The 13,452-nt window shown below is 46.2% G+C and overlaps 1 protein-coding gene across 1 annotated transcript in view; it reads right to left on the bottom strand.

Moving 5' to 3' along the window:
* Positions 1-4,546: 4,546 nt before the first annotated feature.
* The window catches only part of LOC311146563 (serine/threonine-protein kinase pim-2-like), an 18,367-nt gene continuing 9,461 nt past the window's right edge, over positions 4,547-13,452 (bottom strand). Inside the window, exons 6-8 of the mRNA XM_084183082.1 lie at positions 10,680-10,774; positions 8,002-8,083; positions 4,547-4,688 (exon numbers count right to left, since the gene is read on the bottom strand). Of these exons, the coding sequence (XP_084039208.1) occupies positions 4,597-4,688; positions 8,002-8,083; positions 10,680-10,774 (269 nt within the window). The 3' untranslated portion in view covers positions 4,547-4,596. The remainder of the gene's footprint in view (positions 4,689-8,001; positions 8,084-10,679; positions 10,775-13,452) is intronic.

Genomic DNA, 13,452 nt, shown 5'->3' with positions numbered 1-13,452 from the left:
AGTCAGACATGAGTTAGCTAGTACCACCATAGCTGCATCCAATATTTATTTGTGTCCTAGACATGCGTTGCACCTCGGAGACTGTTTCATCTCAATTACACTAACTAACTAACTAACTAACTTAGTTACTCTAAGTTAAAGAGTAACTGTCTTGAAGAAAACACGTCATGTTAAACCAGATGTTTAGTTATAGTGAAACGTCAATTCTGGTCTTCATTTTGACAGTCCGTTGCAAGGTGATATACACTGCTCAAAAAAATAAAGGGAACACTTAAACAACACAATGTAACTCCAAGTCAATCACACTTCTGTGAAATCAAACTGTCCACTTAGGAAGCAACACTAATTGACAATACATTTCACATGCTGTTGTGCAAATGGAATAGACAACAGGTGGAAATTATAGGCAATTAGCAAGACACCCCCAATAAAGGAGTGGTTCTGCAGGTGGTGACCACAGACCACTTCTCAGTTCCTATGCTTCCTGGCTGATGTTTTGGTCACTTTTGAATGCTGGCGGTGCTTTCACTCTAGTGGTAGCATGAGACGGAGTCTACAACCCACACAAGTGGCTCAGGTAGTGCAGCTCATCCAGGATGGCACATCAATGCGAGCTGTGGCAAGAAGGTTTGCTGTGTCTGTCAGCGTAGTGTCCAGAGCATGGAGGCGCTACCAGGAGACAGGCCAGTACATCAGGAGACGTGGAGGAGGCCGTAGGAGGGCAACAACCCAGCAGCAGGACCGCTACCTCCGCCTTTGTGCAAGGAGGAGCAGGAGGAGCACTGCCAGAGCCCTGCAAAATGACCTCCAGCAGGCCACAAATGTGCATGTGTCTGCTCAAACGGTCAGAAACAGACTCCATGAGGGTGGTATGAGGGCCCGGCGTCCACAGGTGGGGGTTGTGCTTACAGCCCAACACCGTGCAGGACGTTTGGCATTTGCCAGAGAACACCAAGATTGGCAAATTCACCACTGGCGCCCTGTGCTCTTCACAGATGAAAGCAGGTTCACACTGAGCACATGTGACAGACGTGACAGAGTCTGGAGACGCCGTGGAGAACGTTCTGCTGCCTGCAACATCCTCCAGCATGACCGGTTTGGCGGTGGGTCAGTCATGGTGTGGGGTGGCATTTCTTTGGGGGCCGCACAGCCCTCCATGTGCTCGCCAGAGGTAGCCTGACTGCCATTAGGTACCGAGATGAGATCCTCAGACCCCTTGTGAGACCATATGCTGGTGCGGTTGGCCCTGGGTTCCTCCTAATGCAAGACAATGCTAGACCTCATGTGGCTGGAGTGTGTCAGCAGTTCCTGCAAGAGGAAGGCATTGATGCTATGGACTGGCCCGCCCGTTCCCCAGACCTGAATCCAATTGAGCACATCTGGGACATCATGTCTCGCTCCATCCACCAACGCCACGTTGCACCACAGACTGTCCAGGAGTTGGTGGATGCTTTAGTCCAGGTCTGGGAGGAGATCCCTTAGGAGACCATCCGCCACCTCATCAGGAGCATGCCCAGGCGTTGTAGGGAGGTCATACAGGCACGTGGAGGCCACACACACTACTGAGCCTCATTTTGACTTGTTTTAAGGACATTACATCAAAGTTGGATCAGCCTGTAGTGTGGTTTTCCACTTTAATTTTGAGGGTGACTCCAAATCCAGACCTCCATGGGTTGATAAATTTGATTTGCATTGATAATTTTTGTGTGATTTTGTTGTCAGCACATTCAACTATGTAAAGAAAAAAATATTTAATAAGATTATTTCATTCATTCAGATCTAGGATGTGTTGTTTAAGTGTTCCCTTAATTTTTTTGAGCAGTGTATTTTGGTCTTTTAGTAGTGAATCTCTTTTTGTTCCTAGCGGTTCAACTCTACCGTTGAAATCGTGACTCGGGCGAAAAAAACGATCTTTGACTGGGGAAAATAGTTTTGAACGGTCATCCAACTCGGAATAACAAGTCGGGAACTAGGGCATCTTTCCAGAGCTCCGACCTGAAGATCACTGATGTCCTGATTTGACCTCGTTTTTTTCCAAGTTCCCAGTTGTCTTGAAAGCACCATTAATGTGTTGTATTTTCTCCCAACCACTATGACTGATTGCCGGCGCTAAAACAGTTTGCTCATAGTTCATTGTGGTTTCTAATCCCAATTTTTGTATCCTTTATTTACAATATTCATCCTGGTCCCACATAATTCTGAAAAGTGAAAGCATACCTGTGAGGGGGGTGGGGGTGGTCGCCCTGGTAGTAGTTGTAGGTTTTTATAGAGAACCCAAGACCAACCTGTGAGTTAATTTGACCATTGGAAAAAGAGCCACTGCGTAAATACTGCAATGCGGGTTGGATTGAATTGAGCCCCTAATCTTAACTTTCACGGTGATGATTACACTTTTTCCTCCCAACACAATTCCGCAGTAAATGTGAGCTACATTTTATTTTGCGCCCCATGGGGGATTCGAACTTCCACCGCAAGTGGCAATAGATGTCAGGAACTCGGCACCTTACCACTGTGAGCTAAATGTCCAGAGACTTATTTAACTTCACATCATTTTATCAGAGGCAGTGGCCTTCTCTCAGTGGCCTTCTCTCAGTGGCCTTCTATTAGTGGCCTTCTCTCAGTGGCCTTCTCTCAGTGGCCTTCTCTCAGTGGCCTTCTATCAGTGGCCTTCTCTCAGTGGCCTTCTCTCAGTGGCCTTCTATCAGTGGCCTTCTATCAGTGGCCTTCTATCAGTGGCCTTCTCTCAGTGGCCTTCTCTCAGTGGCCTTCTATCAGTGTCCTTCTATCAGTGTCCTTCTCTCAGTGGCCTTCTCTCAGTGGCCTTCTCTCAGTGGCCTTCTCTCAGTGGCCTTCTCTCAGTGGCCTTCTCTCAGTGTCCTTCTATCAGTGGCCTTCTATCAGTGGCCTTCTCTCAGTGGCCTTCTCTCAGTGTCCTTCTCTCAGTGGCCTTCTATCAGTGTCCTTCTCTCAGTGGCCTTCTCTCAGTGGCCTTCTATCAGTGGCCTTCTCTCAGTGGCCTTCTATCAGTGTCCTTCTCTCAGTGGCCTTCTCTCAGTGGCCTTCTATCAGTGGCCTTCTGGTAAGTATGCTTTAGTGAGAAAGTGTTGGGATCTGGTAGGGGGGTTCCCTTACACAGACAGAGACAACTGCAATGGAACAAATAGGTCTGAGCTTTATGCAGGGTGCGTCGTCTAGCATGCACCTATAATTAAAAAGTTATTAACACAGTATATGTCATCACTAAGTTAATTTCAGTCAATCATTTGGAATGGAAAGGTCTAGGAAGCCTAGCCAGCCAGTGCATTTGTGGCACACCTTGTATGTTAGTGGGCGGACCTTGTTTATGCCCCACCCACAACTTCTCACCTGAATGCATTTTTGAAGGGGTTGGGCAAAGGCTGAAATTGGGGTAAATACAATGACATTGCTACAGGTTCATCTGCCTCACCTAAAGCCCATTCTGGTGGGAAGCTGCTATAGACCACCAAGTGCTAACAGTCAGTATCTGGATAACGTGTGAAATGCTTGTTAATGTATGTGATATCAATAGAGAGGTATACTTTCTGGGTGATTTAAATATTGACTGGCTTTCATCAGGCTTATTCCAGTCATGAAATTGCTTGTTCCAGTTACTAATAAGCATGCACCCATTAAGAAAATGACTGTAAAAACAATTGAAATCCCCGTGGATTGATGAGGAATTGAAAAGTTGTATGGGTTGAGAGGGATGAGGCAAAAGGAATGGCAAATAAGTCTGGCTGCACAACCGATTGGCAAACGTATTGCAAATTGAGAAATCATGTGACTAAACTGAATAAAAAGAAGAAGAAACTACACTATGAAACAAAGATAAATGACAAAGAATGATAGTAAAAAGCTTTGGAGCACCTTAACTGACATTTTGGGAAAAAAGGCAAACTCAGCTCCATCATTCATTGATTCAGATGGCTTATTCATCACAAAACCAACTGATATTGCCAACTACTTTAAGGATTTTTTTCATTGGCAAGATTAGCAAATTTAGACATGACATGCCAGCAACAATTGCTGACACTACACATCCAAGTGTATCTGACCAAATTATGAAAGACAAGCATTGTCGTTTTGAAGTCCGTAAAGTGAGTGTGGAAGACGTGAAAAAATTATTGTTGTCTATCAACGATGACAAGCCACCGGGGTCTGACAACTTGGATGGAAAATGACTGAGGATAATAGCGGATGATATTGCCACTCCTATTTGCCATCTCTTCAATCTAAGCCTACTAGAAAGTGTGTGCCCCCAGGCTTGGAGGGAAGCAAAAGTCATTCTGCTACCTAAGAATAGTAAAGGCAACTTAACTGGCTCAAATAGCCGACCAATTAGCCTGTTACCAACCCTTAGTAAATTATTGGAAAAAATGGTGTTTGACCAGATACAATGCTATTTTACAGTAAACAAAGGGAAAGATTCGTAGGGAAAGATTTGAATTCCCCTGCTATATAATTTCATCTACTATCAGTCAGGGATGACATGACACAAATAGGAATGCTGACAATGTTTATTTAGGACATTATAGATGAAATATTTCCAAGATGTGAAATCAGTAGTAGTCTGTTCTATTGCATCCAGGGGTGTTGTTGTAACTGCTCCAGGGTTGGCCGGTCGTCTGGACTGACAGCGAGGCACCGGCGAATCAGGTGACGGCAATCTGCAACACAAAAATAGTGATGTCATGTCATTCACACATGCAGGTAAACTGTTTTAGCCCGCTAAGCTAAAGCCTAGGCATTGGGGTCGCCATTGAGTCTCAGGCAAGTTCAACACACGTGAGTGCGGTTCACTAACCTAACTTCGTTACACAGAGACACACAAATCCAAAATCAAGTCACATTTTATTTCGTCACACAGTATAAAAGGTGAAACGCTTTCTACTAGCTGTAGCTCAGCTGGTAGAGCACGGCGCTTGGAACGCCAAGGTAGTGGGTTCGATCCCCGGGACCACCCATACACAAATAAAAAAAATGTATGCACGCATGACTGTAAGTCGCTTTGGATAAAAGCGTCTGCTAAATGGCATATTATTATTATATATTATTATACTACTATCTACTGCTCTCTCAACAATAATCAATATTAATTGTAAAAAAGTCTAATAAAAAATATTAAGTAATTAGAAGATTAATAGTATAAAACGGATATATAATATACTGACTAGATGATGTCAATTATTACAATATAATATACTGACTAGATGATGTCAATTATTACAATATAATATACTGACTAGATGATGTCAATTATGACTGTATTTACCAACATAAAGTAGATAGTGTCATGGACGCGCAGTTTAATTAAGCAATAAGGCCCGAGGGGGTGTGGTATATGGCCAATATACCACGGCTAAGGGCTGTTCTTATGCTCGACGCAACGCGGAGTGCCTTGTATATTGGCCATACGGTGGCTTGCCAAAGTATTCACCCCCCTTGGCATTTTTCTTATTTTGTTGCCTTACAACCTGGAATTTAAATGGATATTGGGGGTGTTTGTATCATTTGATTTACACAACATGCCTACCACTTTCAAGATGCAAATTTTGTTGTTGTGTGAAACAAACAAGAAATAAGACAAAAAAACTGAACTTGAGCGTGCATAACTATTCACCCCCCCAAAGTCAATACTTTGTAGAGGCACCTTTTGCAGCAATTACAGCTGCAAGTCTCTTGGGGTATGTCTCTATAAGCTTGGCACATCTAGCCACTGGCATTTCTGCCCATTCTTCAAGGCAAAACTGCTCCAGCTCCTTCAAGTTGGATGGGTTCCGCTGGTGTACAGCAATCTTTAAGTCATACCATAGATTCTCAATTGGATTGAGGTCTGGGCTTTGACTAGGCCATTCCAAGACATTTAAATGTTTCCCCTTAAACCACTCGAGTGTTGCTTTAGCAGTATGCTTAGGGTCATTGTCCTGCTGGACGGTGAACCTCAGTCTCAAATCTCTGGAAGACTGAAACAGGTTTCCCTCAAGAATTTCCCTGTATTTAGCGCCATCCATCATTCCTTCAATTCTGACCAGTTTCCCAGTCCCTGCCGATGAAAAATATCCCCACAGCATGATGCTGCCACCACCATGCTTCACTGTGGGGATGGTGTTCTCGGGGTGATGAGAGGTGTTGGGATTGCGCCAGACATAGTGTTTTCCTTGATGGCCAAAAAGCTCAATTTTAGTCTTATCTGACCAGAGTACCTTCTTCCATATGTTTGTGGAGTCTCCCACATGCCTTTTGGCAAACCAAACGTGTTTGCTTATTTTTTTCTTTAAGCAATGGCTTTTATCTAGCCACTCTTCCGTAAAGCCCAGCTCTGTGGAGTGTACAGCTTAAAGTGGTCCTATGGACAGATACTCCAATCTCTGCTGTGGAGCTTTGCAGCTCCTTCAGGGTTATCTTTGGTCTCTTTGTTTCCTCTCTGATTAATGCCCTCCTTGCCTGGTCCGTGAGATTTGGTGGGCGGCCCTCTCTTGGCAGGTTTGTTGTGGTGCCATATTCTTTCCATTTTGTATTAAGGGATTTAATGGTGCTCCGTGGGATGTTCAAAGTTTCGGATATTTTTGAATAACCCAACCCTGATCTGTACTTCTCCACAACTTTGTCCCTGACCTGTTTGGAGAGCTCCTTGGTCTTCATGGTGCCGCTTGCTTGGTGGTGCCCCTTGCTTAGTGGTGTTGCAGACTCTGGAGCTTTTCAGAACAGGTGTATATATACTGAGATCATGTGACAGATCATGTGACACTTAGTTGCACAGAGGTGGACTTTATTTAACTAATTATGTGACTTCTGAAGGTAATTGGTTGCACCAGGTCTTATTTAGGGGCTTCATAGCAAAGGGGGTGAATACATACGCACGCACCACTTTTCTGTTATCTATTTTTTCGAATTTTTTGAAACAAGTAATTTTTATTTTCACTTCACCAATTTGGACTATTTTGTGTATGTCCATTACATGAAATCCAAATAAAAATCCATTTAAATTACAGGTTGTAATGCAAAAGGCACTGTATATCACAAACCCCTGAGGAGATGTATTGCTATTATAAATTGGTTACCAATGTAATTAGAGCAGTAAAACTAAATGTTTTGTCATTCCCGTGGTATACGGTCTGATATACCATGGCTTTCAGCCAATCAGAATTCAGGGCTCAAACCACCCAGTTTATAATAAATATAGTATATAATACAACAGCAGCATGTTTGTAAGGGTTGGATGTGTTTAGAGTCAGTGCAGATAGTCCCTAGGTGCAGATAGTCCCTAGGTGCAGATAGTCCCTAGGTGCAGATAGTCCCTAGGTGCAGATAGTCCCTAGGTGCAGATAGTCCCTAGGTGCAGATAGTCCCTAGGTGCAGATAGTCCCTAGGTGCAGATAGTACCTAGGTGCAGATAGTCCCTAGGTGCAGATAGTCTCTAGGTGCAGATAGTCCCTAGGTGCAGATAGTCCCTAGGTGCAGATAGTCCCTAGGTGCAGATAGTCCCTAGGTGCAGATAGTCTCTAGGTGCAGATAGTCCCTAGGTGCAGATAGTCCCTAGGTGCAGATAGTCCCTAGGTGCAGATAGTCTCTAGGTGCAGATAGTCCCTAGGTGCAGATAGTCCCTAGGTGCAGATAGTCCCTAGGTGCAGATAGTCTCTAGGTGCAGATAGTCCCTAGGTGCAGATAGTCCCTAGGTGCAGATAGTCCCTAGGTGCAGATAGTCTCTAGGTGCAGATAGTCCCTAGGTGCAGATAGTCCCTAGGTGCAGATAGTCTCTAGGTGCAGATAGTCCCTAGGTGCAGATAGTCCCTAGGTGCAGATAGTCCCTAGGTGCAGATAGTCCCTAGGTGCAGGTAGTCCCTAGGTGCAGATAGTCCCTAGGTGCAGATAGTCTCTAGGTGCAGATAGTCTCTAGGTGCAGATAGTCCCTAGGTGCAGATAGTCCCTAGGTGCAGATAGTCCCTAGGTGCAGATAGTCTCTAAAGTCTTTACACTCACCTCTGGATATTCCGCGTGGAAAGTAGAGGGTTGCCTTGGCGATGCTAGTGTCACTGTAGAAAGGAACGTCACCCCACACCATCTAGAAAAAAACAGTTCCACAGCAAACACTTGTTACAGCAATGTGCTATCTCTTTATTATAGCAGTGGGATTACTATTATTAAAGAGTGGGATAGTGGTATTGTACCACCAGCTAATGTTTAGTAGTAGTAGTAGTAGTAGTAGTATCAATAGTAGTAGCAGCAGTAGTAATAGTAGTAGTAGTAGTAGTAGTAGCATCAATAGTAGTAGTAGTAGCAGCAGTAGTAATAGTAGTAGTAGTAGTAGTAGCATCAATAGTAGTAGTAGTAGCAGCAGTAGTAATAGTAGTAGTAGTAGTAGTAGCATCAATAGTAGTAGTAGTAGCAGTAGTAGTAGTAGTAGTAGTAGTAGCATCAGTAGTAGCATCAATAGTAGTAGCAGTAGCAGTAGTAGTAGTAGTAGTAGTAGCATCAGTAGTAGTAGTAGTAGTAGTAGTAGTAGTAGTAGTAGTAGTAGCATCAGTAGTAGTAGTAGTAGTAGTAGTAGTAGTAGTAGTAGTAGTAGTAGTAGCATCAGTAGTAGTAGTAGTAATAGTAGTAGTAGTAGTAGTAGCATCAGTAGTAGTAGTAGTAATAGTAGTAGTAGTAGTAGCAGTATTTGTATTTATTAGGGATCCCTACTCTTCCTGGGGTCCAAACATATTAAAGCACTTACATATAAAACAAAATATAAAACAGTACATCATATAACATTATTACACCACTACCTATCTACAATACAAAATGTTTAATACCACCATACAACAATATCCCAATGTGTCCTTCACAGTCCCCATTGTTCCATAAGGTGTATTTTTACCAGTTTTTTAAATCTGATTTTACTGCTTGTATCAGTTACCTGATGTGGAATAGAGTTCCATGTAGTCATGGCTCTATGTAGTACTGTGCGCCTCCCATAGTCTGTTCAGGACTTGGGGACTGTGAAGAGACCTCTGGTGGCATGTCTTGTGGGGTATGCATGGGTGTCTGAGATGTGTGCCAGTAGTTCAAACAGACAGCTCTGTCTATTCAACATGTCAATACCTCTCACAAATACAAGTAGTGATGAAGTCAATCTCTCCTCCACTTTGAGCCAGGAGAGATTTGCATGCATATTATTAATATTAGATCTCTGTGTACATCCAAGGGCCAGCCGTGCTGCCCTGTTCTGAGCCAATTGCAATTTTCCCAAGTCCCTTTTTGTGGCACCTGACCACACGACTGAACAGTAGTCCAGGTGAAACAAAACTAGGGCCTGCCTTGTTGATAGTGTTGTTAAGAAGACAGAGCAACGCTTAATTATGGACATACTTCTCCCCATCTTAGCTACTGTTGAATCAATATGCTTTGACCATGACAGTTTACAATCCAGGGTTACTCCAAGCAGTTTAGTCACCTCAACTTGCTCAATTTCCACATGATTCATTATGAGATGTAGTTGAGGTTTAGGGTTTAGTGAATGATTTGACCCAAATACAATGCTTTTAGTTTTAGAAATATTTAGGACTAACTTATTCCTTGCCACCCACTCTGAAACTAACTGCAACTAACTGCAAGTGTTGCAGTGATTTCAGTTGCTGTAGTAGCTGACGTGTATAGTGTTGAGTCATCCGCATACATAGACACTCTGGCTTTACTCAAAGCCAGTGGCATGTTGTTAGTAAAGATGGAAAAAGCAAGTAGCAGCAGCAGTAGTAGCTGTAGTAGCAGTAGTGTAGTAGTAGTAGTAGTAGTAGTAGTAGTGTAGTAGTAGTAGTAGTAGCAGTAGTAGTAGTAGTAGTAGTAGTAGTAGTAGTAGTAGTAGCAGTAGTAGTAGTAGCAGTAGTAGTAGTAGTAGTAGTAGTAGTAGTAGCAGTAGTAGCTGTAGTAGCAGTAGTAGTAGTAGTAGTAGTAGTAGTAGTAGTAGTAGCAGTAGTAGCTGTAGTAGTAGTAGTAGTAGTAGTAGTAGTAGTAGTAGTAGTAGTAGCAGCAGTAGTAGCTGTAGTAGTAGTAGTAGTAGTAGTGTAGTAGTAGTAGCAGTAGTAGTAGTAGTAGTAGTAGTAGTAGTAGTAGTAGCTGTAGTAGCAGTAGTGTAGTAGTAGTAGTAGTAGTAGTAGTAGTAGTAGCAGTAGTAGTAGTAGTAGTAGTAGCAGTAGTAGTAGTAGTAGTAGTAGTAGTAGTAGTAGTAGCAGTAGTAGCTGTAGTAGCAGTAGTGTAGTAGTAGTAGTACTAGTAGTAGTAGTAGCAGCAGTAGTAGCTGTAGTAGTAGTAGTAGTAGTAGTAGTAGTAGCAGTAGTAGTAGTAGTAGTAGTAGTAGTAGTAGTAGTAGTAGCAGTAGTAGCTGTAGTAGCAGTAGTGTAGTAGTAGTAGTAGTAGTAGTAGTAGTAGTAGTAGTAGTGTAGTAGTAGTAGTGTAGTAGTAGCAGTAGTAGTAGCTGTAGTAGTAGTAGTAGTAGTAGTAGTAGTAGCTGTAGTATATTTGTAGCAGTAGTAGTAGTAGTAGTAGTAGTATATTTGTAGTAGTAGTATATTTGTAGTAGTAGCTGTAGTAGTAGTAGTAGTTGTAGCTGTAGTAGTAGTAGTAGTAGTAGTAGTAGTAGTAGTAGTAGTAGTAATAGTAGTATATTTGTAGTAATGTACCTGGAAAAGCAGTATTCCCAGCGACCACACGGTGGCCGGAACAGCAAAGTACTCCCCTCTCAGTACTGTCTCTGGAGGAAGATACTCAGGAGTACCTGGGGGGAGAGAGACAGGTGTAGAGAGACAGGGGGAGAGAGACAGGGAGAGAGAGACAGGGAGATAGACAGGGAGAGAGACAGGGAGAGAGACAGGGGGAGAGACGGGGGAGCGAGACGGGGGAGCGAGACAGGGGAGAGAGACAGGGGGAGCAAGACAGGGAGAGAGAGACAGGGAGAGAGACAGGGAGAGAAACAGGGAGAGAGAGACAGGGAGAGAGACAGGGAGAGAGACTGGGAGAGAGAGACAGGGAGAGAGACAGGGGGAGCAAGACAGGGAGAGAGAGACAGGGAGAGAGACAGGGGGAGCAAGACAGGGAGAGAGAGACAGGGAGAGAGAGACAGGGAGAGAGACAGGGAGAGAGAGACAGGGAGAGAGACAGGGAGAGAGACAGGGAGAGAGAGACAGGGAGAGAGACAGGGAGAGAGACAGGGGGAGAGAGACAGGGAGAGAGACAGGTGTAGAGAGACAGGGAGAGAGACAGGGGGAGAGAGACAGGGAGAGAGACGGGGGAGAGAGACGGGGAGCGAGACAGAGAGATAGACAGGGAGAGAGACAGGTGTAGAGAGACAGGGAGAGAGAGAGGGAGAGAGACAGGGAGAGAGAGACAGGGCGAGAGACAGGTGTAGAGAGACAGGGAGAGAGACAGGGGGAGAGAGACGGGGGAGCGAGACAGGGGAGAGAGACAGGGAGAGAGACGGGGAAGCGAGACAGGGAGATAGACAGGGAGAGAGACAGGTGTAGAGAGACAGGGAGAGAGACAGGGGGAGAGAGACAGGGAGAGAGACAGGGAGAGAGAGACAGGGAGAGAGACACAGGGAGCGAGACGGGGGAGCGAGACAGGGGAGAGAGACAGGGGGAGCAAGACAGGGAGAGAGAGACAGGGAGAGAGACAGGGAGAGAGAGACAGGGAGAGAGACAGGGAGAGAGAGACAGGGAGAGAGACAGGGAGAGAGAGACAGGGAGAGAGAGACAGGGAGAGAGAGAGGGGGAGCAAGACAGGGAGAGAGAGACAGGGGGAGAGAGACAGGGAGAGAGAGACAGGGAGAGAGACAGGGAGAGAGACAGGGGGAGCAAGACAGGGAGAGAGAGACAGGGAGAGAGAGACAGGGAGAGAGACAGGGAGAGAGAGACAGGGAGAGAGACAGGGAGAGAGACAGGGAGAGAGAGACAGGGAGAGAGACAGGGAGAGAGAGACAGGGAGAGAGACAGGGGGAGAGAGACAGGGAGAGAGACAGGTGTAGAGAGACAGGGAGAGAGAGAGGGGGAGCAAGACAGGGAGAGAGACAGGGGGAGCAAGACAGGGAGAGAGAGACAGGGAGAGAGACAGGGGGAGCAAGACAGGGAGAGAGAGACAGGGAGAGAGAGACAGGGAGAGAGACAGGGAGAGAGAGACAGGGAGAGAGACAGGGAGAGAGAGAGGGGGAGCAAGACAGGGAGAGAGAGACAGGGAGAGAGACAGGGGGAGCAAGACAGGGAGAGAGAGACAGGGAGAGAGACAGGGAGAGAGAGACAGGGAGAGAGACAGGGAGAGAGAGACAGGGAGAGAGACAGGGAGAGAGACAGGGGGAGAGAGACAGGGAGAGAGACAGGTGTAGAGAGACAGGGAGAGAGACAGGGAGAGAGACGGGGGAGAGAGACGGGGAGCGAGACAGGGAGATAGACAGGGAGAGAGACAGGTGTAGAGAGACAGGGAGAGAGAGACAGGGAGAGAGACAGGTGTAGAGAGACAGGGAGAGAGACAGGGGGAGAGAGACGGGGGAGCGAGACAGGGGAGAGAGACAGGGAGAGAGACGGGGAAGCGAGACAGGGAGAGAGAGACAGGGAGATAGACAGGGAGAGAGACAGGTGTAGAGAGACAGGGAGAGAGACAGGGGGAGAGAAACAGGGAGAGAGAGACAGGGAGAGAGACAGGGAGAGAGAGACAGGGAGAGAGACACAGGGAGCGAGACGGGGGAGCGAGACAGGGGAGAGAGACAGGGGGAGCAAGACAGGGAGAGAGAGACAGGGAGAGAGACAGGGAGAGAGAGACAGGGAGAGAGACAGGGAGAGAGAGACAGGGAGAGAGAGACAGGGAGAGAGAGACAGGGAGAGAGAGACAGGGAGAGAGAGAGGGGGAGCAAGACAGGGAGAGAGAGACATGGAGAGAGAGACAGGGAGAGAGACAGGGAGAGAGAGACAAGGAGAGAGACAGGGAGAGAGACAGGGAGAGAGACAGGGGGAGCAAGACAGGGAGAGAGAGACAGGGAGAGAGAGACAGGGAGAGAGAAAGGGAGAGAGAGACAGGGAGAGAGACAGGAAGAGAGACAGGGAGAGAGAGACAGGGAGAGAGACAGGGAGAGAGAGACAGGGAGAGAGACAGGGGGAGAGAGACAGGGAGAGAGACAGGTGTAGAGAGACAGGGAGAGAGAGAGGGGGAGCAAGACAGGGAGAGAGAGACAGGGAGAGAGACAGGGGGAGCAAGACAGGGAGAGAGAGACAGGGGGAGCAAGACAGGGAGAGAGAGACAGGGAGAGAGAGACAGGGAGAGAGACAGGGAGAGAGAGACAGGGAGAGAGACAGGGAGAGAGAGAGGGGGAGCAAGACAGGGAGAGAGAGACAGGGAGAGAGACAGGGGGAGCAAGACAGGGAGAGAGAGACAGGGAGAGAGAGACAGGGAGAGAGACAGGGAGAGAGA

This window comes from Coregonus lavaretus (genome assembly GCF_964263955.1).
Source record: "Coregonus lavaretus genome assembly, chromosome: 19".
NCBI classification, from domain to species: domain Eukaryota; kingdom Metazoa; phylum Chordata; class Actinopteri; order Salmoniformes; family Salmonidae; genus Coregonus; species Coregonus lavaretus.
Note: the sequence above shows the minus strand (reverse complement) of the source record. Positions and strands in the feature narration are given on the sequence as shown.